This window comes from Macaca thibetana, chromosome 12 (genome assembly GCF_024542745.1).
Source record: "Macaca thibetana thibetana isolate TM-01 chromosome 12, ASM2454274v1, whole genome shotgun sequence".
Lineage (NCBI taxonomy): Eukaryota > Metazoa > Chordata > Mammalia > Primates > Cercopithecidae > Macaca > Macaca thibetana.
The window spans coordinates 65,517,301-65,542,477 of record NC_065589.1 but is presented as its reverse complement, the minus strand read 5'-3'; the positions used below and the strand labels follow the sequence as shown (position 1 = coordinate 65,542,477).

The 25,177-nt window shown below is 38.0% G+C and overlaps 2 protein-coding genes across 3 annotated transcripts in view; one reads left to right on the top strand and one right to left on the bottom strand.

Moving 5' to 3' along the window:
* Positions 1-25,177, bottom strand: part of NFE2L2 (NFE2 like bZIP transcription factor 2) — a 598,880-nt gene that overhangs the window by 145,341 nt on the left and 428,362 nt on the right. The gene's annotated exons all lie outside the window — the stretch shown is intronic.
* AGPS (alkylglycerone phosphate synthase) overlaps positions 10,306-25,177 on the top strand; it is a 160,067-nt gene continuing 145,195 nt past the window's right edge. Inside the window, exon 1 of one of the 2 annotated variants that reach the window (XM_050750550.1) lies at positions 10,306-10,711. In XM_050750550.1, coding sequence (XP_050606507.1) covers positions 10,368-10,711 — 344 coding nt within the window. In that variant the 5' untranslated portion in view covers positions 10,306-10,367. The other variant, XM_050750551.1, reaches the window with a different exon arrangement.

The following is a 25,177-nucleotide window of genomic DNA, read 5'->3' as shown; positions in this document are numbered from 1 at the left end:
AAATATATATATTTCATACATATCAATATATGAAATTATTCCTTAAATATTTTTTGCAACTCTTTAAAATTAATAGTGGCATTACATATTACTTCTGGCAATTGGCTGTCTAGAGCTTCCTCAGTGCATGTTTTAGCAGATGTTTTTAGAAATATTTTAGAGCTGCAGTTCTCAAGATGTCATCTGGAAACCCCTGTGGGTCCTTGAGACCCTTTCAGTGGGTCAGCAAGGTCAAAACTATTTTCATAATAAGACTAAAACGTTATTTGTCTTTTTCACTCTCATGCTTTCATGAGCATAGAGTGGAGTTTTCCAGAGGTTACACAGCATGTGATATCTCAAAAGATGGAATTCAGAAGCAGATATGAGAACCCAGCTGTCTTCTACTAAGTCAGAAGCTAGGCATCAAAGATATTTATGAAAATGTAAAGGAATATCATTCTTCTCATTTTTTTTCTGAAAAATATGGTTATTTTAAATAAAATATGCTATTATAATATGCATTAGTTTATCATTATTTCTAAGTAAACTGATAAATCAAGACTTTAAATATTTTTCAATTTTAATTTCTAATATAGTTGGATAGATATAAACAGAAGCTCTTTGTGGGGCGTGGTGGTCTCAATTTTTTTTGTTTTTTTGCAACAGGGTCTTGCTCTGTTGCCGTGGCTGGAGTGCAGTGGTGTGATCATGGCTTACTGCAGCCCCTACCTCCTACCTCACTACCTCAGCCTCTCAAGTAGCTGGAACCACAGGCAGGCTCTACCACGACTGGCTAATTTCTTAATTTTTTGTAGAGATGGGGGTCTCCCTATGTTGCCCAGGCTGATCTCAAACTCGCAGATTCAAGTGATCCTCCCACCTCAGCCTCTCAAAGTGTTGGGGTTATAGGTGTGAGTCACCACACCTGGCTAGGTATCAATTTTTAATATTATAAAGGGATCCTAGAGACTAAAAAGTTTAAGAATTGCTGCTTTAGAGGTGTTTTATTGTTATCGTTGTTGTTTTGTTTTTGAGATAAGGTCTCACTCTGTTGCCCAGGCTGGAGTGCAGTTGTGTGATAATGGCTCACTGCAGCCTGGACCTCCCAGGACTAAGCAATCTTCCTGCCTCAAACCCCCCACCCACCCCTAGTAGCTGGGACTACAGGCATGCGCCATTACCCCTGGCTAACTTTCTATATTTTCTGTAGAGGTGTGGTTTCATCATGTTGCTCAGGCTGGTCTTGAACTCCTGGGCTTGAGCCATCAGTGTAGTTCAGCCTCCCAAAGTGCTTGGATTACAGGTGTGAGCCACTGCACCCCGCGCGCTTTAGATTATTGATATTGGTAAATATAAAATCTTGATTATATATATATTTTCCAATAAAAATAAATATTTTAAAGTGATTTTTGACTTGGGTTCCCAAAATACTTGTGCATCTATCATTTTGCAATAAATCTGAGATGTAGGCAAGTCACAAATTATTCCTACTTAAAATATGAAAAAAATCAAGAAATCAAGAATTTTAGATTGCATACTAAGTTAGCAGAAGGGAAATTATACATAAGGTACTTTCAACTCTCTCCCAACTATTTGGCTAATTTTAAAAGTCGCTTTCTTTTTCCCTGTATACTTTAGTGCAATTGTGACATCCAGGAGCACAGTGAATGGCATTGTGACACAACATGGAACTACCTGCAGCCACTTTCACATTAAACATCTTCACCTCCTGAGCTAACTCACTGCTCTTTACTGCAAAAGACAGCTAACCATAGTTCAATGCTTTCCTGTCATTCAAACACTGTAATCTTCTTTTTGTAGTTGTTTAGGTCTTCATCTTTTCTCAGTACAACTTTTTACAATGGCCAACAGGTTCTCAGGTATACCCAACAGACTGACTTCCACTTGGGAGAAAATTCCAAAGTAGTGATCTCTTCAGGCTTGTCATGCTAATTCCCTGCTCAAGAGCTTATAAAAGCTCCCACCAGCAAAAGTTTTTACTCTTTTGCTAAGTTTTCAATGCTCCCACAGTTGGTCTCACCTTACCCATTTATCTTTATTTCTCTTCCCTCTACCAATAATTAATTTTTTCCAGGAAGACTGTCTTCCTTATACCAGCTTCACTTCCCCTTCCATAATTGCACTTAGAATTTATATTTTTGCTCATTAATCCTTAATGCTTCTGAGAAACAAGCCCAGAGATCAAGACAACACACTTGGCCATGGTAGAGCCAATATTCAAACCTAGGTCTGTGTAGCACTGAAGCCACTGCTCTTAGCCATTATACCAACTATATTACTAATTTGGTTACATTAAAATGGGCTCAATGACCCAGGACTGTATGCTCAGATTGGTGAAAACATCTAAATGCTGTTTACAAGAGACACATCTAAAATATATGCATACAAAAAGATTAAAAGTTAAAGGATGGAATCATACACACACTTACAAAGCTGGTGTAGTTAAACTTTAAAACAAAAACCATTATCAGAAACAAAGAGGGACACTTGATAATTATAAGAGGTTCAGTTTGCCAGAAAAATATAATAATTTTGATATATCTACAACATAGCTTCAAAATAGAGAAAATAAAAATTAGCAGACCTACAAGGAAAAATGAATAAATCCATAATAGTGGAATATTTCATCAGTAACTGACAGAATAAGAAGATAAAATACCTACGATTTAAAATATTTAAACAATACAATCAGCAAATTTGAACAAGCATTATACGGAACCCTATACTCCCAAACAAGAAAGAATATTTATTCTTTTTAAATACAAAAGTGAACTATTTATAAGTGAATAATAGTGAAAATACAGTTATCAAAACTTGAAGGAATAAAGTGAATTGCTTAGAGAGAAATTTATACCCCTTAGAGATATAGTCTATAAAAAAAAACCTGCCAGAATGGTGGCACGCACCTGTAATTCCAGCTACTCAGGAAGCTGGGGTGGGAAGATTATCTGAACCCAGGAGTTCCAGGTTACAGTGACCTATGATCATGCCACTGCCCTCCAGTGACAGAGTGACCTTGTTTCAAAAAAAAAAAAAAAAAAAAAAGTAAAGAAAAAACAAACAGTATATATAGAAAATCTAATAGCATTATGTTATTTAATCTATGAATAAAAACCTTCCCATAAAGAAAACTCTAGGTTCAGATTGTTTCTTTGGTGAATTCTACCAAACATTTAAGGAAGAAATAATGATCAATCTTATACAAACTCTTCTTGACACTAGAAAAGAAAGGAGTACTCATTAGCTTGTTTCATGAGGTCAGCAAAACCTGACATGAATATTAGAGAAAGAAAAATTTCTTTTAAATTACTTTTAAATATACTTTTAATATACTTTAAATTATATACTTTTAAATATAAATATACTTTTAAATATAAATACAAAAATCCCTAAACAACATTTTAGTATACTGTATTTAGTAATATATAAAAAGGCCAATACCTCATGACCAGGTTGGGTTTATGCCAGGATTACAAGGTTGCCTTAATAGCAGAAGGCCAATCCTTATAATTTACCTTACCAACAGAATAAAAGAGAAAAATCATATGATTATCTCAACAGATACAGAAGCCACCCCCGTCACCAGCCCACGCTTCTTTTTTTTTTTGAGACACAGTCTTGCTCTGTCACCCAGGCTGGAGTACAATAGCACAGTCTCAGCTCACTGCAACCTCTGCCTCCCGGGTTCAAGTGATTCTCCTGCCTCAGCCTCCTGAGTAGCTGGGATTACAGGTGTGTGCCACCATGCCTGGCTAACTTTTGTATTTTTAGTAGAGATGGGGTTTCGCCATATTGGCAAGGCTGGTCTTGAACTCCTGGCCTCAAGTTATCTGTCTGCCTCTGCCTCCCAAACTGCTGAGATTACAAGCGTGAGCCACCCAGCCCGGCAAGAAAAAACATTTGCTAAAATTCAATATCCATTCATGATAAAAACTGTTGGCAAACCACGATCAAAAATGGAGTTCCTTAATCTGCTAAAAGGTTTATTAAAAAAGCAAAACATCAGAACCCTACTACAAACAATGGTGAACGTGGAGAGATTTCCCTTGGAAATCAGGAACATCATAAGGTTGCCATTATCTAAACTTCTATTCAACAGTGCACTGGAGGTCCCAGCCAGCTGGGTAAGGCAAGAAAAAGCACACGATATAACAATTGAAATGGAAGGAATCAACTGTCATTATTCACAAATGATGCAATTCTATGTAAAAGATCTAGAAGAATATATAATAGTCAAGATAGCGTGATATTCATATAAAGTTGATACATAAACCAATGGAACAGAATGGAGAGCCCAGCAATAGATCAGTGCTTATATGGACACTTGATCGATGACAAAGGTGGCAATGTCAAACAACATCTTTTCAACAAGTGGTGCTGAGACAACCCCCCATACCAATGTGGGGTAAAAAAATCTTGACTTCTATTCCATAAACACCAAAATCAATTCCAGGTGAACTATAGATATAAATATGAAAGGCAAATCGATATAGATATGAAAGTAAAAACAGCCCTATAAAAATAAGGCTTCTAGAAGATAATACAGGAGAATTACCTTCACTACCTCAAAGCAGGAAAATATATCTTAAACAGAACACAAAAAATATTAAATAAAGGAAAAGGTTGGTAAATTTGATCACAATGAAAGTTACATCTTTTGCTCTTCAAACATCACTATTAGGCAAATAAAAAGGCAAATCACATAATGAAGTTAGAAATTTGCAATACATCTATCTGAAAAAGGCTCATATCTGAAATATATGAATAATTCTTACAAATCAATACGATGATTAAAGGTAACCAACTGAAAGATGAATAAGAGTCTAGAACAGTAGTTTCAAAAATAATGACATCCAAATAGTCAACAAATGCATAAAAAGGTGCTTGATCTCACTAGTAATCACGGAACTGCAAATTAAAACCACAATAAGATAAGAGTACACATCTATCAGAGTGACTGAAAATAACTAGATTGGCAATAACATATTAGAGCAATGGGAACTTTCATATACTACTGGGGTAGTAAATTTTGTAATATCTCTTTGGAAAACGGATTGGTGCTTCATTATCTGTTACAGTTAAGCACAGTTAAACATATGTACACTTTCTGACCTAGGAATTCCACTCTTAGATGGATACTCAACAGAAATTCATATGCCTATCCACCTAAAGACATCTACAACAATGTGCATAGCAACCCCTATCCATAGTAGTATGAAACTGGAAACACTTCGAACATCCATTAATTGTTGAAAAGATAAACTCTGATATATGGATTCAACAGAATACTATACAGCAAAGAAAATAAATGCACAACTACAACAATATTATTGAAACTCATAAAGATAATGTTGAATGAAAGAAACCAGACACAAAAGAACATATCATAAGCCTCTATTTATATAAATGCAAAAAACAGGAGCAGGTAAAGGATGCATGCTTAGTTGGTAAAACCATAAAAAACAAACAAGGAAGTGCTTATCATACAACTAGGACAATGGTTACCTTTGGTGGGCAGGGAGAGTGCATAAAGCGATTGGGAGAGAGCATAAGGGGGACTTCTGGATTCTGTAATGTTCTACTTCCTGACCTAGATGGTAAATTAAGGGTACTTGATTTGTGATAATTTATGCTTTGGTTCACTTTTCTCTGTGTTATGTTTCACAAAAAAAGGGTATAAAAATCCAAGAATTCCTATATTTAGGGATCACTCAGAAGTTCTGAAGACAAGTAATAAAAATCAGAGCAATAAAGAAATTTGGTGCATGATTCTAGGAGTTAATCTATCCTATTTAGCCTTATTTTGTGCCTCAAGTTAGATGTCATGAATGCAAATAAATCCACTCCACTTAAAATTACAGGTCATACATTTACTGCTTGTTTCTGTGCATGTGGTCTGCTTCCAATTAAGAGCCAAGTTATCAAGAGCCAAGTGTCCCAGGACTCAGAAAGAACAGGTTTGTTGAGATGGCCTACCTAAAAGTGATATTCACTGAGGTTTTAGTTTTTGTGGGAATCACAAGAATCTCGATGGCCTTGGCTTCATGTGAAATATCTGTTCCTCTGGTAGCATGAATTCAGGACATCCTGCTTGGGTTCTACTTTTGTACGGAGAGGTGGTAGGAAACTCTTCGTCAAGGTCACCTTCATACTTATTCCCACCAATAGTATTACATAATTTTTTTCCCACTTACAGACTGACTCCTAACTAGCCTGATTACACCATGTAAATGAGAAATTGGCTTAAATACTTTTGCGTCTCATAGCACCTAGTAATGAATGCTTTTACTGTCTATGTTTTCATTATTGTACACATATTTAAAATACATATAATATATATAATCAGTAGTTTTTCTACTAGTACAATTTTGGTTTACATTAAGCTTTTTATCACCCAGAAGAAAGCTTTTTGTTACTCTGTTAATATCTGCAAAATTTATACATTTTGCCTTCTGAGAATTGGCAAGAAGCATATCTATATCTCAATTTAGACAAGGAAGCAGTTAACTACATTTACATTTAAAGTATTTTAGTAGTGTCAGATTGAGCACTCCAGGGAGTCAGGTAAAAATTAACAGATCCTTCCGAGCTTGACTTGATAGTGCTTGAACAATTTCTTAAGATCTGGAGATCTAGCACAAAAATCAAGTCCTCCTCATTGTCTGATTTTTCTCAGAACCATTAAATAGTTCTTTTACGTTAGTCAAATAACTCTTAGAATGTCTTAACTTTTTTACAGAGCCTGTGTTACAAAGGAGGTGGTGAATCAGAAAGGAGGTAACTGCATAGGCTTGGAAACCTTATGGAAACCCTTTTTCTTACCATTCCCAAGACTTATCTTTGATTTGCACATTACATAGAAAGATACTTATTTCTGATGGTTAGATCAGCAAGCGGGCTTATAAAAGCCTATCTAATCCATAATGTACTGGAAATGGTATTATTTTGACCACCTAATCATTTATAGCATTTTTTTTTTCTGAAAAAAAAATACATTTACAGCCCTAGGTCAGTATGCAAGGGACAAATACTTCTTGCATATTTTTCTTCTCCATACCCCAGTGTGAGTTATAACAGTAGTAGGGGAAAGGTAAGGTTGATATCTCCAGGCACCAATAACTTAAACTCTGCAACTGTGCTATCAAATATAGTCACCATGAGTCATATAAAGCCATTTAAGTTTAAATTAATTAATTAAAATTAAAAATTCAGTTTCTCAGTTTTCCTAGCCACATTTCAAGTGCTCATAGTCATATATGACTAGCAGTGACAGTACAGATACAGAACATTCCCATCATCTTGGAAAGTGCTCTTCTATGAGGTAACTTTGTACATTAAGTATTAGCTAGGCATTTTCTTTCCCTCCCTCCCTCTCTCCCTTCCTTCGTTCCTTCCTTTCTTCCTTCCTTTTTCTTTTCTTTCTTTTTTTTTTTTTTTTGACAGGGTCTCACTCTGTTGCTCAGGATGGAGTGCAGTGGCACAGTCTCAGCTCACTGAAACCTCCGTTAGCTAGGCATTTTCAAATGGGGGAAAAGAGGAAAATAGTTCCTATGGGGAGTCTGGCTCAGTGTCTCTCCCCAAATTCAAAGTGATGAGTCATTTATAAATTAAGTATAAGTCTCAGATTCTTACATGGGACATGAACTCTGCCTTCATGGAGTTTATGGCCTACTAGAAGAAACAGACATGAGTAAATGAAAAGTTAATTAACATATAAAGGCAGTATATGATAAATAATAAGCAAGAGGATAAATTCTCAGGGAAAGAATAGATTTAAGAGACACAGAGGATAATGTACTGTTGATGTACTTAATATAAAAGGCAAAAGAAGAAAAGGCTGAAAATAACCCTGAGGTTGATGGAACAGGATGACAGTGGCACCTTGGTGGAGTACAGGGAAGCATAAAAGGGAGGGGAAAATGAGCTCAGTTTCTACCCCATTCAAGGAACACATGGAGAATCAGGGGATTACATTCTTGCAAAAACAAAAAATGACCTACTGTATCAAAGGCTACAGGACATCTCAATTCAATAACTGGTAGGTCTAGACAGCTGTTATTGTATTTCTCTGTAACAACATCAGTGACATCTGAGACTGGATTCTAAAGATAAAGGAGGAGGTAAAACATGAGGAAATGGAGGTAATGCCTAGATGAACTGAGGAGCTAGTATGCGGGAATAATTCTTGGCTCATTAATTATTGGATTGTGCCACCTTCATCTATCTGTTCTGGAGACTGCTTTATCAAGTCAGAGGAGATGAGTGTGGCTTTCTTCAGATTGTGCAAGACAAAAAGAACATCATTAGAATTATGTACATGACATTGGAAGGCAAAGTGGGTTTTAAAATTTTTAAATAAGAGACAACTCCTCTAATTGACAATGAAATCAAGTAAAGGAAAGGAAGCTAGTATTTTTCTTCTGTTATCAAATATGTAGGAGCATATAGCCACTTTTCTGAGCATCAGCTGAATATTGGAAATGTCAATCAGGTACAACTTCTTTGTTGTGAGGGTAGGCAACAAAGTACGCAAAAGCCAGAAACTAGTGGCTTGCATGCTTTGATATTTAATTACACAAGATCAACTAAAGATTCTCTTTTTTCAGATATAAATACCTAGGAAAGTGCTATATGTGTTTCATGTTCTTGCACCTCATGAATGAGGTCCTGATAGCTGTGGTGGCAATCTCTGAAATTCTCCCCAGAACTCAATCCTTAAGAACCAGGAGTACAGTTTATAACTAAAGTGAAAATTTATTTTATAAAGTTCAATTTCAGAATCTATAAAATAAAAAACAAAAACCCCAAGCCTATATAAGTAATTTTAACATACAAAGTTAATGTCCCCAAACTCTAATGGTGGAATAAGGACAATAACATGAAGTATACGGTATTTGAGATAAAATATAGCTATTTAAGAAAAGCTTCTTACTCTCCTTGAGACTTCATCTATAAAACAAGGATAATAAAACATGTCATTGTGTCGCTGCAAAGATTGATTAAAGAGATACGTATATGATGCCTAGGTTATGGCCATTTTTTATATTTACCAAATTCATAATTCTTTGTTTCTACAACTGTACTAAATTATTTTAATAGCTGCAAAAGTATTTTACCATATTGACTATTTAACCATTTCTCTGTTGCTAAACATTTAGACTGTTTTCAACGGTTTGGCATCTCTTTGTATATGAATTTTAGAGGACATTAGGACCTCCTGCAAAGGCCAGGTAACATATATTTTGCGGTTTGTGGGACCACATAAGGTCTCTGTTGCATATTCTTTTAAAAAATTTCTTGTTTTCTTTTAACAACCCTTCTCAAATACAAAAACCATTAGCATGAAGGCTGTGTAAAAACAGGTCACAGGCTAGAGCTGGCCCTCCAACAACAATTTGCTTAGCCCTTAATTGATAGTTTTTAACCAGTCTGAGCCTCTTTGGAAGTTCACTGTAAAGGCATAATCTCAATTTTAGAAGCTGGCGACACCCTAGAGAGCACTTGTTAGTCTCTAGTCTCACGGATGTGGTGTTCTTCATATTTCATTGCCAATATTTTTCTTGTTAGGAAAGCCTGACGTGAAAGTGGCGACACGATGGAGAATGACAATGGCCAGTGTATGTGCGTTTTTGTCTAATTCTTATGCAAGACACTGGCTGAAAAATAGGTGAGGAGCACTTTTCACGTGCTATCTTTCAGAAATGAATTCAATCTGTAAATAACTGAGATGTCTTAACAGCTCTTGGGTAATTTTTATCTGTACCAATAAGAAACTTTGTCTCTGTTAGAGAGTTAGGAAGGGATTAGGATCCAGTAATGAATGAAAACAGAACTTAAGTTGCAACTCACTTTCTGTACTTACTTGTGATCTAGCATTAAAACAGTGCCAGGCACGAAATAGGTGGTGAGAAATAAGAAAATGATAAAGTTATTTGCTCTAATGGTTAGAGGCAATGATGGTCAGCTTTGAGTTACTTTGGTGACCCCGCAGGGAGGAAGAGCACAGGTGGAACATTACACTCTCTTTCAGGAAAAGGATGCCGCTGGATCCATCAGGTCCAGTAGCACTGCTCACTTCTCGTGCTGCAAGGGATCTGCCCTCGAAAGCCCCCAGGCCACACCCAAGGACACCACCCAGGGTTCTAGGACATCTCGAGGGCAGACGTAGTTTGGCTCTTGGTCCAGCTGGCCCAGGCTGAGCTAACCTGGAGTCAGCTCGAACTCACCTGCTTGGCAGGTGCGCGCTTCCCAAGGCGTGACCAGGGAGCGCCGGCGCGGTGGGTGGGGGCAGAGAACGTGAAGCTCCAGGCGCATGGCACCCGCCGCCAAGTCGCCGCGGTGGCTGCCGGGATGCGCCGCAGCGAATGGTCGCGCCGGGCGCCGCTATGAGTGACCTTTCACCCGCGCCCAGCGGTTCCGGGCGGCGGCACAAGGCGGTAGCCATGGCGGAGGCGGTGGCTGCAGCGGGTGGGACGGGCTCGGGCGCGGGCGCGGGCGCGAGCGCGAGCTACGGGTCTGCAGTGGACCGCGACCGGGACCCGGACCGCCCCGGGCGGAGGCTACGGGTTCTCTCCGGCCATCTGCTGGGCCGGCCCCGGGAGGCTCTGAGTACCAATGAGTGCAAAGCGCGGAGAACCGCGTCGGCGGCCACGGCGGCGCCCACGGCCACTCCCGCTGCGCAGGAGTCGGGCACCATCCCAAAGAAACGGTGAGTAGCGGGGTGTGGAAGGAGTTAGCGGCGAGGGACCAGGCCGGGCCTGCGCTGAAGGAGTGCAGGCGAGGTGGGAAAGGAAGTGAAACGGGTGGGCGGAAGGCATCCCGGTCCCCGAAAGTAGGGACCCACCTCTCTTTCGAGAGAGTAAACTAGACCCTGGATTCTGTCAGGAAGGGGGCGGGATGGGATGGTGGATTTTGGTCACTATGTGAGGGAAACAGATTTGAAGAACTCTAATTGGAGGAGGATTTAAAGGGTTCCTTTTTCCTGAGCTTTTAGTGCCGGGAATTCATTCTTTATCTTGAAGTAATAGTTTGGGTGCTGAGGTCTTGGAATGGGTAGCAGAGGTTCTATTTTGCTCCGAGGAGATTTAAGTTTGTACTAGATGATGGATCATAGGGATCTTTCTAATTCGCGAAAGGCTGCTGTGGGGGAAACTGATGGTGCCCTGGAAAAAGGTGCTGACTGGTATCTGTGGGGTAAGTTCCGCTTGCTTAGCAGCAAGATGTGTTGACTTTGAGGGAGGAAACCGATGAATGGTAAGAAACCATAAACTGCAAACACTAGCTAGTGGTTTAAGGTGTGGTGGTATAGCTACTGAGCTGTGTGTAACCAGAAGCTAAATGACAAGGGTCTACCGATGAGGGATGTTTGTAAGAGATCTTGACTTTAGATTTTTTTGGAGAAATCTTCTTTTTTTTTTTTTTTTTTTTTTTTTTTTGTATTTTTAGTAGAGACAGGGTTTCACCGTGTTAGCCAGGATGGTCTCGATCTCCTTAATCTCTGATGAAAACTGTTAGGAGAAGCTATTTTCTGACGTGTGGCTTTGTCGCCGTGGATAAACCGAGAGTGAAAAAAATATGTAGCTAATGTTTAAAGTGTACTTTTAAGTGTGCCAAAGGTTGTGCTAAATCTTTGTTTCTTCCCATGCTATGAGGTATGCGCGGTTTTCTCCCATTTTACAGATGAATACATTAAAGTTAAGTCTGCTGGAGGCTTAGCAGATAGCTGTGTGACAGATTAGAATTCGAAAGCACATCAAATTGACTTAATGGCCAAGTTCCTAAGCTATACTTGCTTCTGATGAATTAATTCAACATACATGAGTCTTTACAAAATACACTGTGCCAGCAATACAGAAATTAAAAAATATAGTATTTACTCTTAAGGAAGGAATAGCTTAGTAGGTAAAATTATAATACAGCGTTATGAGAAACTTAACTGAGAACTATAGCACCTGGTCATTTAATCCAGATTTAGGTTGGTGTTTGTTAGTGCAAAGATGTTCCAAAGTAAAGATTGAGTAAATTTTGGATGTTTGCATTAGTAATAGTTTGCCAAAGGGGAACATTTTTCGTGGCATACAAACAGTATGTTCACAGTCAAAGAAGTTAAAGACAAATTAGGGAACTGCTGAGACTTAAGTGTAGCAGTAGAGTATGAGAATGACGTGGGATGAAGACTGAAAAGGTGAATCTTATTTACCGGATTTTACGTGGGGCAATACATGATTAGATTTACCTTTGATAAAGGTCACACTGGGAGCAAATTGAAGACAGTTGAGCATTTTGGCAATATAGTGGCTGGGAATATAGACCTGGATTTGAATTTCCACTACACAGTTTCAACTGTATGTATGATCTTCGGCAAATCACTTAACTTCTCAGAGTTTCAGTCCCCCTCATTTGTGAAAACGGGAACAGTAATCCTGTTTTGCACTGTTGCTGGGAGAATTGAAAAAAATAGAGTTAAATGATCAAGTGTTTAGTGCAATGCCTGTCACATAACCTTTCAAAGAATGGTAGCTGCAATTTTCACTGTGTCCAAAGGCAGAGAGACTAGGAGACTATTATCCCAGGGGGAAATGCTGGGATTCTGAACTAAGGCAAATTTTTGGGAGTAGGCAACTTAATTGAGAAAATGTTAGGAGGTAAATTTTCCATAACTTGGTTACCGAGTGGTGGGGAGGGGAGGAATAAAGGATTTCATCTCGTCTCCTGGCTTCACTTGAGGTTGTATTATTAATAGCTGTCATTGGATTTAAAACTTTTCTAAATGGTTTCATGTACATTTATGTCTACTCATTTGTATGCATGTGTGTGATTGTACATTTTATGCAGATTCACACTCTTAGAACCAAGTAAGGAGGGCAGGTTTTCTTTATGGTTAGATTTAATGGCTTGGTTTACAGTGTTCAAAGAAAAAATAGTAATGCTTGTAAGGCACACCAAGATGATGGATGAGTCTTCCTATAGTTGAAAGTGACTGGTCAGGGATGCCCTGTGTGGCTGCTCCAAGGACTGAAGGCATCAATAGTTGAGGCACAATTGTAACCCATTTATTGCATAGATTATAGCTGGTTGGAAGCTCTGGTCTTTGGTTCAGGGTTAGATGGCTCATGGTAAAATCTAGTCCTGTACTGGTACTTTGAGATTTTTATTAAAATATGAGGGAACACAGAAACTTAGATGACACATCAAAAGCTTCCACAGAAGGTGATATACTTGAAAGATTATTCATGAGGAACCCAAGTCTCCCTTCTACTGCCTGCTTAGCTGGGCCTCCAGTTGCCAGCTACAGAATCCAGCCTAAAGGGAAGACAAATGGTGGAGGAAGAAGGAACCACAGTATATATCTAATAAGGTGTGAGTATGCCTATATGTCAATTATTTTGGAATAATTTTGTGATTTGTTATTAGTCTTTCCCTTTTGTTACCTTGGATGATGGCATTGGTTGTAATTGTTTTATCGCATGGTTGGTTATACTTAAATTCATCATGGCCTGGAGTAGTGACTTCTTGAAATGCCATATTTTCATTCCTGTTACAGAATAGTCATGCATATGTTTCAACATTTATAGAGTAGTTGCTTTGGGAAGGTCCTGTCCTAGGCATTGGAGGTAAAGAGAGGAATAAGTAGTCTTCAGCCTCAAAGAGTTCACAGTCTAGGAAGTGAGAGACACAGTGCAGTTTGATTAGAGCCACTGTAGATACAGGTACAAATGTAGCACAAAGGAAAGATTCTATATGGGGGTGGGTGGGTGGGGGTGGTCAGAGGAAGCTTTCTGGAGAAGGTTTTAAAATGTTGATGGTAGTTTGAGAGTTTATATTCCAGGCAAAGGAAACAGCATATGGCAAAGCAAGGGGGCATGAAAGTGCATATTGTATTTACATAACTAGATGATTTAGTATTGGTAGAGGTGAGAATAAAATGAAAGGAGGGCAGTGGCAGGTCATGGAGGTCTTTGGCTTGTGGGTTATCAGTCCATTCATTCATGCATTCATTCATGCTTGTAAAATATAGCAGTGAACAAGAACTCTGCTCTGTGGAACTTATATTCTAGCTGGAGTGGAGACAGTGAACAAACAAGTAATATAGTATGTCAGGTAGTGATAAATATAAAGAAAAATGAAGCAGCTGAAGGGGCTTGGTGATAGAGAACCCTTGAAGGAATTAAGCTGGGAAGAGACATGATCAGATTGGGTTTGGGTTGGAGAGAAGTCACTCCAGCTACAGTGTTAAGAATGGATTGGAGAACGGTAAGGATGGACATAGATCAGTTAGAGGAGGCTGGTGTAACACAATAGGTGAGAAATAATGAAGAATTAAACTAAGATGATGGCAATGAAAATAGGGAGGAAATGATGTGTGTGAGAGTTTTAGAAGTCAGTTCATTAGGTGACACCATTAAAGTTTAATCACATTTTAAAACTATGTGACTAAATTAATGCCACAGGAGTTTGGAGACTGAATGACAATAGAAAAGGGATGACACAGTCCAGAGGAATGTGGACATTTCAGAGGGCTGACCTAACAAAACCTGCTGTTTACTTATCACATGGTCTCCTATGAAGTCGACTCCAATTTTCTTTTTTTTTTTTTTTTTTTTGTTTGTTTGTTTTTTGATTGTGGAGTCTTGCTCTGTCTCCCAGGCTAGAGTGCAGTGGCGCGATCTCAGCTCACTGCAATCTCCTGCCTCCTGGGTTCAAGCGATTCTCCTGTCTTAGCCTCCCCAGTAGCTGGGATTCAGGCGCTTGCCACTATGCCCAGCTAAGTTTTGTATTTTTAGTAGAGATGGGGTTTCACCATCTTGGCCAGGCTGGTCTCGAATCCCTGACCTAGTGATCCACCCACCTCAGACTCTCAAAGTGCTGGAATTACAGGCATGAGCCACCAGGACTGGCTGGCTCCAATTACTTCTATCCCAGAACATATGTTCTCATTTGAAGTTGCTGAGCAGAGTATTGAAGTAACAGTTTACTTTTGGATCCTACTTTTTTCCTTAAGTGCATGTTACCCATGTACAGGTTTTCTTTTGACTTTGCTTCTAAGTGCAATTTAGATCCATAAAAATCATGGTAAATGTCAATTACATATGTAACACTTTTATATCTTGGTTTTGGATTTTTTTTCAGTTTTTTTTTTTTTTTTTTTTTTTGGCTCTTGTGATCTTACGAAAAAGAGAAGAAAAAATCCCATGTTAACTTTCATTCCTCCACACTGCTAACCTCTTTCCCAGTTATAACTTTGGCTCCAACCTCATTGTAGTTTGCATTAGTCAGAACTGCTCAATGGTAGTTTTTACAGAGATTATAAATGTTCAGGTCAAAAGAATGTCTGATTAAGAATGCCACTAATTGTTTAGTTTACTTGTTTATAATGTCACTTACAAATGCCATTTTAATAAAAAGCAGTATATTAAGGTCGGGCATGGTGACTCACACCTGTAATCCCAGCACTTTGGGAGGCCCAGGCAGGCAAATCACTTGAGCCCAGGAGTTCAAGACCAGCCTGGGTAAGATGGTGAGACCCCATCTCTACAAAAATACAAAAAAAAAATTAGCTGGATGTAGTGGTATGGGCCTGTGGTTTCAGCTTCTCGGGAGGCTGAGGTGGGAGGATTGCTTTGAGCCTGGGAGGCAGAGGTTGCAGTGAGCTGAGATTGTGTCATCATACTCCAGCCTGGATGACAGAGCGAGACTGTGTCTCAAAAAACAAAACAAAAAAGTATTATTTAACATCTGCCGGAAGCTTTGGTAGCTATTTTCCAGAAGGAATACAGCTGAGTTAACCTGTTGTAAATATTTTCCAAGAGAGTATCCTGAAGCGTGTAAGAGCTGATACAGTTCCGCAGCAAAGGTTATTTGCACAAGTGACCTGGCTTAAAATTTGACATCGTTTGGCAAAATTCAAGCTTATTTTGGTAGTTGATGTTGAATGAAATATTTACCCTATTTTGAATTCCTAGCTAGGAATTCTAGTGATAGTAGTAGTAGGAGTTTTAATTGAATAAGTCCTAATATGGCAGGAACCATGCTAAAGCTTATGTACATTATGTCATTTAAATCTCACACAACAGCTCTGAAAAGTGAGTGATACTATATGTATGTTACAGTTGAGGAACTAGAGGCTTAGAGAAGTTAATTTATCTAAGGCCTTGCATTTATGAAATGAAAGAGATGGCATTTCAACTCTGTTCTTGCTCCAGAGTCCACGTTCTTTCCTCTATGCTGGATTACCTCACCTAATGTTCCCGGGGAGATATTATCTACTTACTATTCATCATGTTGCTCTCTTTGTCATGCCAAGTTTCAAAGCTTTTGTGATTAAGTAGATCAATGATCAAATACTTTGTCATATAGTTAAGAAGCCATTAGTTTATGTTGTACTTACTGAATAAATTATAAAACATCATTCTGTCAAAATGAAGTTCATAATTTAAGAAAATATAATGAGTGGTTTAAAAAGATAGACCAGCCAGTTTACTTTTGTGAGTGAATTTTGCCATTTAACTTGTGGAAGAAGACAGTGTTTGGAATAAAAGGGAATTAGGAAGAATGTGGAAGACCCAAGATCAGAGAAGAAAGGAGGAAAGAGAATAGGTCATGGAGGGTTTACTGCCTACGTGCAAACTGTCTTTGGACTGTGAATGAACAAGAAACTGAAGATTTAATCGCTGTGGTTATTTGTTAGCATGTTTCTATAGATTGCCTTTTAAGATGGACCAGACCTTCTCCATATAGACTTTTTTATGTTGGGAAGTTACTATAGAGCTGTCTACCCTTGTGGTCACTTAATAAAAATGCCTGAGAATAAATGAAGTGATCCGTTTTTAGGCTGCAGAGAAATGGATTACTGTTGTAGTCAGATGAGATACTTTATGGAACACTTTAAAAGCAAGTGCTAAGCAAATATTACTCCTTTTGATTTTATTTCCTTATTATTGAGAAGATAACTTCTGCTGTTAATCTGATTAGTATGTTAATTTCAACCCTAAATCAGATCAAAGGATCGTGACTAGAGTCTACCCTTGTAGCGTAAAGTATTAATAGCCCTCTGCCTATTAGTGCTCTCTTTACTTGTTGGGTCTTAGGGGTAATATTTTGTCATATCCCTGTCCCAACATCTCAGCTCAGAATCAACTGAGAGATAAGACACAGGATGCAGACAGAGAGATAAAAACGTTAGCTTTGTTACTGATAATGCTGGTTGGAGATCGTGGCTTAGATCTGTGCTACCTAATATTTACCCTGAATTAGACTCCATCACAGGCAGTGTACCACAGAAGGCCTCCTCTGCAAGTGTAGAACCTAACACATGCTACCCAAACAGTAGAAAGAGAACTTATGGCATAATTAATTTTTGTAGAATGAGCACGTCTGTTTTATCTGTATTTAGATTAAGAAACAGCATTACCAGTACTCCAGGAAGCCCTCTTCGTGCTCATCCCAGTGGCTCCTTCCACCAGGATAACCACTACCTTGACTTCCAACATACAGATTTGCCTGTTTGAACTGTATGTAAATGGAATCATACAGTGTGTACTTTTTTGTGTTTGGCTTCTTTCCCTCAGTGTTATGTTTGTGATATTCATCCATGTTGCATGTTGCATCACATTTTGTTTATCTTCATTGGTGAATAGTATTCCATTGGGTAGATATATACCACAATTTATCCATTCTGTTATTGATGAACATTTAGGTGGTGATTACTTTTGGTTAAAATAATTACTTGTTTTAATATGAAGTACATATCAAACTAGTGTTTTTATAGATATTACTGCATAGGAAGAGGTTAAAGTAATTAAAATAGTGTTTAGAAGTTAATATATTTACTTTTCTTAAGTACATCAATTGTCTGAGGTAATAAACAGAATGCTCCCAGGTACTAAATCATTTTTATAAATAAATATAATTGGATTTTTAAACAAAGTGACCTTGCAGTGTTCACATATTATTTATGAGCTTATAAGATTTCAGCTTAAAATCATAAGTCCAAATCTATTAATTACACATTTTAAATTTGAGTTACAAGTCAGTCATTCTTAAAGACTAGATTCTCTTAAGTTTTGTAAATATATAAAATATCAATTTTTGTGTAGTTTTTTAAAAAACATTAACATCTGTCTTTGGTTCTCTTAAGCATTTATATATTTAATTCTGGATCTTTCAGTAGTTGAAGTATGCTTACTCATTAAAGAAAACTGCTACCATTCCGTAACTGCAGTTACTTTTGATGAGAGAGTTTTGCCTCCTGGGTGAGATTCGGAGGGGTAGATATCATCTTGTCATTCACTAAGAAAACTGTTATATGATTGCATATAACATTTGTTCTTGCCAGCATGTTTGAAATTACTAATCAGAGATTTGGCCAGGATGCTGACCAGGTCCCTGTTGTTGACTTCAGTGGGACTCTCCAAATTCTATTTATAGTTGCTGTGTCAGAGACCTCATCCTATAAGCAAGGAAATGCTCAGGTATCCCAGGACCTTAGAATCAAGTAATGTGAACTATTTAATTTGCTATGTTCACAGAAGTTCACATTTCCAACTCAGATTGATTACTAGTTGGGTTTTACATTTTTTCTAAAAGTGCTTGAACTAACTGTATAGGAATCCAGCCTAAGGAATATTAAAATGACACCTACTTGAATTCTCTTATCACTTTAGTCACATATACTATGGAGTGGATATTTTGCTGTTAACTCGAATTTTGTAGGTCAACACTATCCAGTAGAGCTTTCTGTGATAGAAATGTTCTGTAATCTGCGTTATCCAGTATCATAGCCACTATGGAGCTGACTTTTAAATTTTGTTTAATTTTAATTTAAATAGGCACATGTGGCTAGTGATATACCATGCTGTCCAGTACAGGTATAGGTGGAAACCTAACTCATTATCTTCTTTCTCATCCTCTAGAATTTATTTATCTGGGCTTTCTCATATCTCATAGTGTTAACACTAGTCCCACAGTCACATCCTTCAATCCCTAACTTTAACTTCTTTTCGTTCTTTTAAGATCGAACTTTCTTGTGAATGTATTCAAATTAATAATTAATTCTGCAGTCACTCTGCTGCTCTCATACATGTTTGTGTAATCTGATTCTCACAATTGCCCATTTCACAGATTAGGAAATTCCTAGATACTTGCCAGAAAAATATATTAGTCAGCTTCTAGCTACTAAGTGGTAAAGCTTAAATTTGAATCTAGATGTTTTAATTTTAATTTTTTTTTTTTTTTTGAGACGGAGTCTCGCTGTGTTGCCCAGGCTGGAGTGCAGTGGCACGATCTCGGCTCTCTGCAACCTCCACCTCACAGGTTCAAGCGATTCTCCTGCCTCAGCCTCCCATGTAGCTGGGATTACAGGCGCACAGCACCATGCCCAGCTAATTTTAGTATTTTTAGTAGAGATGGGGTTTCACCCTGTTGGACCATGCTAGTCTCGAACTCCTGACCTCAGGTATCTGTCCGCCTTGGCCTCCCAAAGTGCTGGGATTACAGGCGTGAGCCACCATGCCCAGCTGATTCCAGATTTTAAAAAAATCTCAAGTTTAGAGCTTTTTCCTTGATATTATATTGTTATCACCCAGTCCTGTTCATTTTTTCCTTCACAATCTTTCACATTCATTTTGTGCATTAAACAAATATTTATTGGTCACTTACGTTCTAAGCACTTGGGCTATGTCAGTGAACAAAATGGAGAAAGATTTTTATTTTCTTGAAACTTACATTCCAATGGGTGAAACAGATAATTAAACATAGTAAATAAATAAATTGTTAAGTATGTTAGAAGGTGATAAGTACTGTAGAAAAAAGAAAAAGTAGAGAGGGTAAGAAGGTAGGGTTCAAATTTTAAGTAGGATGTCAGTGAAAACATGACATTTGAGCAGATATTTAAAGGAGATGAGTTTAGTCATATGGATATCCAGGCAAATGAGTGTTCTAGGCAGAGGAATAGTATGTGCAAATATCCCAAGAGGAAATGCACATGTGGCATATCAGGAAAGCCACAAGGAGACTGGTGTAGCTGGACTCAATTCATATCCCCTCACCTCTAACCGCTGTTTAAAATATGTACCTTTTAAACTTCAGCTTCTGATTTACCTAACTCTTCTACTGTTCTAGGCAGAGTCTCTTATTCATGCCACATTTTTCAGCTTTTACACCTTTTCTTGTGCCATTGTCTGGAAGACCTTTGCTTGTTGATTGATACCATGTTTCAGAGTCTCTTGTTTTGGGGATCTTTTCTTTTTACTTTTGAGAACTGGGGGAACATTGATCTATCTCCTGTTACCTTTTCCCCATGATTTCTCAAATTATGAAGAGTAACTTTAAATCATACAGTTAAGTGCTAAGTGTCATAGGATATAATATGTAGGTCTAGAGCCTTGAATTCATTTAAATCACCTAGGTACTCTCCAGGGACCTCACCCATTTGAAACTTCGTCTACCGACTGGCTGCGTTGGCTCGTGCCTGTAATCCCAGCACTTTGGGAGGCTGAGGTGGCGGATCACCTGAGGTTAGGAGTTCAAGACCAGCCTGACTAACATGATGAAACCCCATATCTACTAAAAATACAAAAATTAGCCAGGTGTGGTAGTGCACGCCTGTAGTCCCAGCTACTCTGGAGGCTGAGGCAGGAGAGTCGCTTGGACCTGGGAGGTGAAGGTTGCAGTGAGCCAAGATCATGCCACTGCATTCCAGCCTAGGTGACAGAGCAATACTCTGTCTCAAAAAAGGAGAAAAAAGAAAAAAAGAAACTTCATCTACCCAGGTTTGCAATTATTTTGTGTCTTCTATATGCTAAGCACTAGGGAGGATTATTGACACATGGTTTTTGCCTACTGGGACATTTAGGTCTACTAAGGAAGACTGATGTGTCTTCTATCACTGCAAGATGTAAGGTATAGGAAAGGAATGGTGACTAATACAACAATGGAAGGGCAATTTTATATCAAAGAAACGTCTAGAAGGATTGGGAGAGATTGTTCTATGTCAAGATGTTACGCAAAAATTCTTAAATCTGAGGGCGAAAATATTGGTGAGAGAGCATTTGGATGAGAACAGAATCAGAAGAATTAGGGTAGGAAAATCTGGGCAATGTAATAAAGTTTATAAAACTGGTGTGGCAGTTTGCTCTGGTAATGATGGTCTTTCAGCCATCTGGATAGTGTTTAGAAGTGTCATTCTGCTAGCAGCTGGATGTCTGGCAGTTACTTTACAATTATAGAGAAAATGTAAAATAATTTTGTTATTCTAAAATGTTATGCATTTTGTTGCAGAAAAAATAGAAAATAATAATTAAAATGAAGATTAACATTAAGAGATAACCGCTGTAGCACATTGGCATAGATCCTTTGAGACATAAGCATATGTGTGCAAAGTCACGCCATAATAATGTCTTGAAATTACGATTTTTCACTCACTGTCTTGTGTATACCTTTCCTTATCAAGAAATAATAATGTGTAAAATCATTTTCAGTGACTCAGGAAGTATTATATTATATGTAGGTACCATTTATATGATGAGGACAGTGTTATATTTGTTTCCAGTGTTTCCCTATTATAGAGAATGCTATGGTAAGCTTTTTACAATTAAATCCTTAATAATTTCCTTAAGGCACATTTTTTTAAAAAGGGCCTTAATAAGTCAAAGAACATTGGAATACATCATTCACTGATCTCACTGGGCATGGACAGAAATAAGGAACAGTTGCTTGTTTGGACTTAATTCTGACCAGTAATAAAAAATTGAAAATAATCAGAATCTTTGGAGAAAGACTACATCATATTTGAGCAGGTTTTTATCTTATAATTTAGAGAAGCAGCTTTCTAGAAATTTAGATAAAAGGAAATTAGATGTTCTAGCCTGAGTCTCAAAGGGGGAAACCAAAACATGACCACAGGGAACCTAAGGAATAGTGTGCTTAACCCTGCCTGGGTCTATGGGGGTGATGAGAAGAGGAAGAGCTGAGACAACTGGCTTAGATGTATCAGTTTAAACCATTTATTGCTATCAGTAAATAATGTACATTCCATGCTTATTCAGATGGCTTCTATTTACTGTTCAGGCAAATCTTGTTATATGAAGTGATGTAATTTAAGGATTATGGTGTCAGCAGTTTTCATTCCCTGCCCCCCCATCCCCAACATTTTGCGTATATTTAAACGTGTTGCAGAATTAACTTCACAATATTCATTTGTGTACCATCCACCTAGATTCTGTTGTTAACATGTTACTGTGCTTGTCGTATATCCATTAATCTATTCTTTTTTCCACCTAATATTAATCTATTTTATTTTGGATGCATTTGTCATATATCCATTCATTAATCCATTATTTTCTCCATCTAATATTAATCTATTTTATTTTGATGCATTTTAAAGTAAATTGGTACTTTCATTTTTGAAGTTAAATCTCCTTCAGAAAGGTTCTGCTTTTTTCTTTTATATCAGTTGGTTTTGATTTCCAGATAGTATTTGTTTTGCCTTCACAAATTATTTCTGGCTTCACAACTATTAGACTGCTATTCTAATTTTGATTTTATTTCCAAGTTCATACCTGCCATCTGCCATTATTTTCAGAAAGTACATTCTAGTTTGCTATGCCTGCACTCAGATTTTATATAATTGGTAACTTAAAAAAAAATTCTCATATTTTGGTGTGTATACTAATTAGGGATATTTGTTATAAGTGTTAATCTGAGCTAGGTTAAAGCAGAAAAGGGAAATTTATTCTAAGAGTACAGGGGTACCAAAGAACCCAAGGGTAAGAATGGAGCTTGGCCTCCAGATGGAATTAGAGCCAAGAACCAGAAAGCCATCAGGTTTCTTGCTAGTATCACTTCTTGCTACTATTTGCTGCAGACTTCTCTAAGTGGATCAGCTTTTTCTGCTCTTCTGTCCAAATGGTAAAATACGTCTGCCCCACTCCTCCAGGAATTCAGCCAATAGCAGAGAATAATTGAACCCCTTGTTTCCAATCCTGGGTTACATGTTTACATTGCTGCAATCAGTTATTGCCTGGAAGGAAGTGGTGGTAGTCATAGGACGTAGGTAGCTGCCCAGGCAGCTAAATGAACTGAACCAACTCTGGCTATCATGCATTTAAAGATGATACAACCAGATTGTCTGTTCATTGTTTTTGATGATTCCTTCTCCATAATCTTGCTCCATGAGTTATTCTATTTATTTTCCTCGTCATCAGTCTTTTTCTCTTTGTTGATTTTTCCTGCTGCTTAAAAGCATGCTCGGATAACATTTTGAAATTTTCCGTACATATTACTCTTTCGAAAAGGCTTTAGCAGCCATGAATAACCTAATTATAAAACGTTTAGCCTCTTAACCAGTTCCGATACCTGGTAGATGTTCTTATCTCTTCTTAGCTCCCATATTATTGCACTGTTGTGGTTTTTTTTTTCCCTGCCTTCCTAGCTTTCTGACCGTAGTTTTACTGACTTCTCTTCCTAGGCTTAAAAATCCCTAAGATTAATTTTTAGTCATTTCTTCTGCATTTTCTTCTGTAATAATTTCACCTACTTGAACTGTAATAGCTTTTACCACTGTTGGAGAAACTTTTAAGTTAATATCCCTAACTCTCAACTCTCATTTTTACATTTTTAATTATTGGGTATTTCTATCTGAGTATCTTGCTGGTTTCTCCAACTCAGCATTCATGGATAAGGTCGTTGTTTTAGTCTTCAGTCTCAGTGCTCCAGTTTCTCTTCACTTCCACCATTATTTAGACACCCAAGTCCAACACCACCTCAATTGTGAGTCCTTGCTGAGCTCCATCCCCTATCCCTTATTTGGTTCATTGACAAATCAGATGGACTGCAAACCAGATGGACTCTATTATTGACTCTCAAGACACTTTGCTTTTCTCTCATTGCCACCAGCCTAGATGAAATCTTAATTGTCTCACATCTAGCCTGGTCTCCCGTTCTTTTGTTTCCCGCCTTTGAACGATTCTTCATTCTATTACCAGACCAATCTTTTTTTTTTTTTTTTTGAGACGGAGTCTCGCTCTGTCACCCAGGCTGGAGTGCAGTGGCACAATCTCGGCTCACTGAAGCGCCGTTTCCCGGGTTCACACCATTCTCCTGCCTCAGCCTCCCAAGTAGCTGGGACTGCAGGTGCCCGCCACCACGCCCAGCTAATTTTTGTATTTTTGGTAGAGATGGGGTTTCATCATGGTCTCAATCTCCTGACCTCGTGATTCACTTGCCTTGGCCTCCCAAAGTGCTGGGATTACAGGCATGAGCCACCTCGCCTGGCCCAGACCAGTCTTTGTTCAGGGAAAGTGTCAGTACTTGCTGCGTACTTGTGCTGTGCTACATTCTAACATTGCAAAAATGATTGACAGTCAGTGGAGAAATATAGATAGATATATAAAAGATATGATGTAGCTAGTCATTGTATACAGAAGAAAGAGCCATAAATTCTTGAACAAGATAGGAAAAGGGTTTATAGAAGTGACTTTTAGACTGGTTGCCTCCAGGGAGAGAAGGGCATTTTAGACAGGAGATATATACAGGAAGACATAAGAGGGCATGGTGTGTATAAGGAATTGTGGTAACTTAATGTGTCTGGGAACAGCTGTTAAAGAAGGTGAAAATGTAGAGTGATGCTATGTTAAAGAATTGGGATTTCATCCACATTGGAGAGTCAGCGAAGTTTTAAAGTACACACTGCTAGATTTTGACTTTTGGTAGAAGCAATGAACATGGAAAATACTGTTTTGATTCTATTGTTCTCTATTGATTATTGAAGTAATAACACTGAATCTCATATTTGGCATTCAAGGCTTTCAGCTGTTCTCTGTGACTTCTTGAATGTGCTTTATGCTTCAGCCAATTTTATGCTGTTTATTAGACGGGAAAATCCTTGTGATTTCTTCCTCTGTTTGACTTGAAATTTTACCATCTTCCAAAGAAGGGAAAGTTTAAATGCCTCCACAATGAAGGGTTCTTTCAGCTAGAGATGAACACCACTGAGCTCTTGTAATAATTTGTACTCCTTCTGTGGCCATCATTGAGTATACTGAAATCTTTGCTTGGTAGTTAGGAGTGTTGGAGCCAGACAGCCATGGTTTAAATCCTAGCTGTATCATACACTGTTCATGTGAATGGGGACTAGTTACTGAATCTTTCTGTACCAGTTTTTTCATGTTTTAAATAG